Source organism: Ananas comosus, unplaced genomic scaffold (genome assembly GCF_001540865.1).
Source record: "Ananas comosus cultivar F153 unplaced genomic scaffold, ASM154086v1, whole genome shotgun sequence".
Classification (NCBI taxonomy): Eukaryota; Viridiplantae; Streptophyta; class Magnoliopsida; order Poales; family Bromeliaceae; genus Ananas; species Ananas comosus.
The window spans coordinates 51,684-58,345 of record NW_017893513.1 but is presented as its reverse complement, the minus strand read 5'-3'; the positions used below and the strand labels follow the sequence as shown (position 1 = coordinate 58,345).

The 6,662-nt window shown below is 38.7% G+C and overlaps 1 protein-coding gene across 1 annotated transcript; it reads left to right on the top strand.

Moving 5' to 3' along the window:
- The first annotated feature begins 2,824 nt into the window (after positions 1-2,824).
- LOC109706214 (LEAF RUST 10 DISEASE-RESISTANCE LOCUS RECEPTOR-LIKE PROTEIN KINASE-like 2.4) lies at positions 2,825-3,949 on the top strand. Its single transcript, XM_020227020.1, has one exon. The coding sequence runs from the start codon at positions 3,041-3,043 to the stop codon at positions 3,902-3,904; it is 864 nt and encodes a 287-aa protein (XP_020082609.1). The 5' UTR covers positions 2,825-3,040; the 3' UTR covers positions 3,905-3,949.
- The last annotated feature ends 2,713 nt before the right edge of the window (positions 3,950-6,662 follow it).

Sequence of the window (6,662 nt, the reverse complement as noted above, 5' to 3'; positions counted from 1 at the left end):
GCAACCGCTGGAACTCCATCTCGTTGGCTGCGGTGGCGAAGGAGGAGGAGAGCAAAGGGCTCTTCGTCTAGGATTTCAATGAATTGAGTGCGGTGGCAAACTAAAAAATCTGATTTTTTTTTTCCTTCCCCCGAAATCCAAAAAAACCCTAGTTCCCAAAAATAAAACAGATCCATCTCCTTCCCCCCCAGCACCCTCCCCCTAAAAAAACCCTATCGCCTAACATCTTCAGGATTTAAAATAGTCTTATATATAAGATGTAATAAGACTAAACATCTACCTAGCTATTATATTCATAACGTAGTCAAGGATAATAAGATAATTCAAAGTTGACATGATGTCAAAGAAAAAATTTGTTTTAATACTTCTATTCAAAATGAAAGTGTTTAGATAGACCTCACGACATAATGTGTTCAAATCAAACTTTAATCATTTGATATGGTTTGTAAGATCTAGATGGCTTATATATCCAAAATCATAACTTTTCAAAATTCATTATTAAGACATTTAACAATTGTAAAATCAACAACATAGAAAGGTTTGTTGTTTGAAGCACGAAAAGTATGTATAAAATTCGTGAGGTTTCATTTATAAGACCTTTTAATATTGTGGATCAAATTCAATAGATTAATTAAGCTATGACTGAGGAGCTTCTCATTTATTTATTTAGGTGCAAGCAATAAGTTCTTTCTCCTCCCTCCTTAAAGATGGCAGTGGCTAAGAAGTTGCGTGAATGCCATATCAGACCTGCAATTGAGTTTATAAATGTGGCAGTGGCTAGGACTATATGTTAGGGCGACAAAATTAATTATTATGACAATTAATTGATGACAAAATTTGGTAATAACAATTCATAAAGTTTGAGTTATAAATATGTAACAAATTAAATTTTGAGGTCAAAGCGCCATCACCTCCTAGTTTAATTTAAGGATTATGAAATTTAAAATTAACTTAATGAAAGATGTAAAATTAAAGATAGGTGATTCATTGATATTCCTGTTAGGCATGGCAAGTGATGAAACAATTTATTTTATTTTATTTTTTTTTTTTTGAGAAAAAGTAGCATGCTACCACTTCATTCATTTAGAAAATGAACTAGGCTACAAGGTGAGGCAGCCAGGGCCTCAGGGAAAAGGAAAACGGAAACTACACTAAACAAAACTAAGAAACAAAGAAAAAGATAAGCAACGGGAACAACAGGACTAACTACGGGTGCAGAAACTACGCCACAAGTCTATGAGTGTTCTAATCTCTACCAATAGGTACCCGAGCGGTCGTTTAGTCTTCTCGAAGATTTTTCTGTTTCTTTCCAACCAGAGTGTCCACCAAGTCGCTGCAATAGTCGCTAACTCTCTACCCCCCTGTGCTCCTCTGATGTTGTCGCTCCTCTCCCACATCCCCTTGACAGTAGCACAGTTACGTACGAAGCTTTTGTTTGGTAAGAGTCTCTCCAGCAGAGCTTTAACACCATCGCACACTGCGAATAGGTGGTCCACCGTCTCCAATTCCTCCAAGCAATATACACATCGATCGTCCCCACTCCAGCCCCTTTTCTGAAGATTGTCCACTGTTAGAATCTTATTTTTCAGTACTAACCAAACAAAAATCTTGACTTTAAGGGGAGTTCTAATCTTCCATAGCCGATGGAAACGATTAACAATGACGCCACCGTCACGTAAAAAACGGTATACAAATTTGATCGAAAAAAGTCCGGTACTGGACCAGCGCCATACTAAACTGTCTTGTCCAGTATCGAGGCACCACCCAGATATGAACTCCTTAAACTCCTCTATTTGTACGCAGTCGGAATGAGAAGTAGGGGTGAACCCCAACAGGATCTTACTCCACAACCACCCATTGGGGATCTTACTCCACAACCACCCATTGTCCCCCCAACACTCCTTGGCTTTGAATTTCTTGCCGGTGATTTCTTCAAAGATACTCGGGAAGATTGTTCGTAAGGAAGCTTCGTCACACCAAATATCCGTCCAGAGACTAACCAGGCGCCCATTCCCAATCTTGAATGACATCCCGCACTTAAAAATATTCCTTGTAGTTAGCACGCTCCGCCACCAAAAAGAATCAGGTCTGAATGATCGGCCTTCCGCGAGCGGTTTCCTACGGGTATAGTAAATATCATTAACTAGAGTACCCCACAGGTGATTTTTATCCGTGTAAAATCTCCACCACCATTTTATCAAAAGTGCTGTTTTCATTGTATCTAAGTCCTTGATTCCAAGCCCGCCCCCCATTTTACTTCTACACACTACTTTCCACTGTACGAGACAGTGGCCCCTTGCAACGGTAGATCCCCCTCTCCAGAAGAAAGCTCGCTGCAAAGCTTCAAGTCGATGCAAGACCCACTTGGGTGCTTTGAACACCGAAAAATAGTACAGCGGTAGGTTTGAAAGAACCGAATTTACAAGAACTAATCTAATATAGAATATTATATATTGATGACAAAATTTAAATCACCATAACTTATTATCTTCGTCCTTTATCTATATTACTCCAAACTTTTTTAGATTATTTACAACTTTCAACATACTATATATATATATAGGGATGCAAGGTACGTATGACTGAAATGACTAGTTATGTGGCATTCTTGAAATTTAAAGTTAAGATTCTTCTATCCATTTTTAACTATTTTGTAAGCTGGATTTTAAGAATAACACAATTTTTCAGATAAAATACAATTATAGTTTCTTTGTATGTACATTTGTAGTAATTGGTTGTTGTTTCATTCTAGTATTAACTATATTATCTTTCAATGCACACAAATAACAAAAGATATAATTATAATCTAATTTTCTAATGGAAATGCACTCTTGTTACCTATGCAGAAGTATTCATTGGAGTTGGAGGTGGTCTGTTTGTGTGCCTCTGTCTCGTTGCTTGTCTCTTATATTATAAGAAGTCTTGTGACTTGCTAGTATGTTGGAAGAAGAAATCAAGGACTTCGCCAAGTGTTGAATCCTTCATACAGAAATACGGATCCTTAAACACAAAATGGTACAGATATTCAGAAGTAAAAAGAATGACCAAGTCCTTCGCTGACAAGTTGGGACAAGGTGGTTTTGGCATTGTTTATAAAGGAAGTCTTCCTAACGGCCATCTAGTTGCTGTGAAGGTCCTAACAAAATCCAAGGAAAATGAAGAGGAATTTATTAATGAAGTTGCTAGTATTAGTAGAACATCTCATGTCAATATTGTCAGACTTTTAGGGTTTTGTTTAGATGGATCAAAGCGAGCTCTTATTTACGACTTTATGCCTAATGGATCACTAGAGAGATTTAATTTTACCGACAGGTCTCAAATAGAATCTACACTAGGCTGGAACAAGTTATTCGAGATTGTTATTGGCGTTGCTCGAGGGCTAGAGTATTTGCATCGTGGATGCAACACCCGTATAGTGCATTTTGATATCAAGCCTCATAATATTTTATTGGATCGAGATTTTTGTCCTAAGATTTCTGATTTCGGGCTGGCAAAATTATGCACGTCACAACAGAGCATTATTTCGTTGATTGGCACAAGAGGGACAATTGGGTATATCGCACCAGAAGTCTTTTCTAGGAGCTTTGGAGCAGTCTCAAGTAAATCTGATGTTTATAGCTATGGTATGATGGTACTTGAAATAGTCGGAGGAAGGAAAAATGTTGAGGTTACTACAACAAGTAGTAGTGAAACTTATTTTCCTCACAACCTTTACAAAAATATTAATCAGTATTGTGTAGAAGCGTGTGGTGACAATGGCGAGGGTATGGAGGTTGTCAGAAAGATGATTCTGGTTGCATTATGGTGTATTCAAATAATGCCTGACGATCGTCCTTCGATGAGTAGAGTAGTAAATATGTTGGAAGGTGACATTAATGATCTACAACTACCATCTAAGCCATAACTGATTTTGTTTTTTTTTTTTTTTTGTTGATTAAAAGAATAAATATTTGTAGTCTTGCTAAATGTAAGATATCTAAAAATTTAAAGATTGAAATATATTGTTAATCTACAAAGTTTTGCAGGTAAATGGTAAAAAGTTTTAAAGAGTTTAATCTTATGATCCAAAATAAAGGATTTAGTTCTTTATTTATATGTTAGCTCAAAAAAATTTTGCTTCTCATTTATATTTGTTTAGTGCGGCCTGAGATTTTTATGGTGTATTTTGGTACTTTTAAGCGGTATTTTATAGGTATTTTAATATTGGAATTTTGATTTAATTTTGGGGAAATGAGTTTTTAATTGAGGCATAAGGTGTTGGGTACTATTCACATAAGTGAATAGTAATTCGGGAGATATTTCGAAGCTTCAGCTTGAGGATGGCTTCGGATGTGAATCGGACACCGTTCCGGATGACCCAATAGGTCTTTTTTGATGGTCCGGCTATGCCGGAGGTGATGGCACTGCTCAATTTCATGTCCATGCATGATTTTGGAGGAAATCAGAGTTTATCGTAGATTGGCCTTTGATTACTCGATGTTCTTGATTTTTAGTCATATTTGATGTTCCGTTTTGCGTGAAAATTTATAGGTCTGTACCACTAGGCATATTACATGCACTGGTGAGTTTTTGGAACAAAATTTAATGATTGGAGTGCTAAATTGTTATTTCTGAAAGTCTCAAAATTGAGCACTTTGCGAAGAGGTTATCATTTTACGTGAGAAATCTCACAGTTTTGGCAAGTGGAGAGATCCACATGAAAGTAGACTCAGAAAGGATCTTACGTTTCAAATTTTGCGGAATTCGAATTTTTCTGTGCATTACGGCATTGAGATGAATTGGTGAGAGAGTTTCACAATCGAGAGAGTTTTGACGAGATGCTCATTATTTTGTGCTTTTGATCACACGAAACCTTGTGGAGGGACCTTTGTGCGAGGTGACCATGTTAGCTCAGAGGGGGTTGCATAGTAAATGAAGGTTAAGAGGGGGTTTTTGTGTAAAAGTTAATATATATATGTACATTTAAATATAAGGACTTTTATATATATATATATATATATATATATATATATATATAGAGAGAGAGAGAGAGAGAGAGAGAGAGAGAGAGAGAGAGAGAGAGAGTATGGCTAGAATATTTGTAAAAGTATCATGGGGGTGATACTTGTGTGTTTTTAGCCCTTGGATGGAGAGATGTGAGGTTGAGATGATGGTGGTAGGTGGTGGTAGGTGATGGTAGGTGGAATAGTGTTTAATCCAAGAGCTATTAATAATCAAAAAGTAGATCCAATGGCTTAAAACCTATTAGCACCATGATGGTGATACTTGTAAAAGTATCATAGCTCAACTATATATATATATATATATATAGGTATTATTGTTGCTAAGGAAACCCTATAGCCGTACTCCTTGGCCACCACCCTTGGGGACCCCCCACCAGCGCGGGTCACCGCCGGCAGCCTCCTTGGCTGGCAACGTGGCCGGGCCTTGTCTCTTTCCCTTGACCTCTTTCTCCCTCATTCTCTTTCTCTCTCGGATGGTGGCAACACCATCACGGCCGGCGCCGCCACCATCGCACCCCCGGATCTGGGTGCTTGAGTGCCCCTCCCCACCGCCATCTTAATTGGCCCAAGCCTCGCCCAGATTGGAGACTCCTTGTTGGACTCTCAACTCGAGGGAGCCGGGCTGGATCAGATGGATCCAGCGCCGGCGCGTGCCGCTACCGCCGGCCACCGCTTTGCCGAGGACCTCCTCTGTCGGCTTGGACTCCCCGTGCCGGCACAGACCATCCCTGTCCGTCGGAGAGGTTGGTGAAACATGGCTGCTCTTGCTGCCTCAGTTTGGACTCAAACTTGGATGTTTGATGGTTTCGATCTATTGTGTTGCCAAATACACCCCTGTAGGGGAGCACGGCCATTAGCGTTGTTCGTACAAGGCCATGCTCACCCTTGTTATTGTTAGGAGGCCTCCGGTTGTTGTGATTGATAGTATCACTCTCGGAGACATCGTTGGCTTTTCAGGATCTCGGTTTTTCGTTTTGAAGCACTATTTGTGAGGCTGCCCTAGCCTCACAAATAGAATACTTGAACTCGATCACTAGAAGAGACTTTTTTTTTGAGAGATAGGTAGCATACTACCTACTTCGTTTATTTCATTTAGAAATTGACTTAGCTGAAAATGTGAATCAATTAGAATTCGAAATTGGGACCACGGATACCAACCACCAAGCCCTTTGCCACTTGCGCTAGGGACGGTCAGTCACCGAAAGAGACTTAATGAGTGAATCTATGGGGTTCTCTGAAGTGCCAATCTTTACATTCTCCTGTTACACTTTTTGCAATTTCTGTTGCATCAAAACGATAATTTGACATATAGCGAAACTGCTGGGACGATCAAACTTTTTGATCTCATTCGGCTCTTATACCAGTTTGTTATATATCCGCGACTATGTAGATACAGATTTTCTCTGGAACCAGTTTAATTTAGTAATCCACAACTTACACTGATATCAAATTTTCTCTTATACTAGTTTGTTATGACAAAAGCAGAAAAGATCTAGTTCACTAATGGTGAAGTACCCAAAAGAATCAGAGACGGAGAAGAAAAATAAAGCATATAAGTATTTACATGGTTTGGCCATTAGTCTATATCCACGGATGATGACGTAGTAGAGATTTTCGTTATAATAAAAGTGGTGTAAAAATTATGTCTCTTTTATAAAA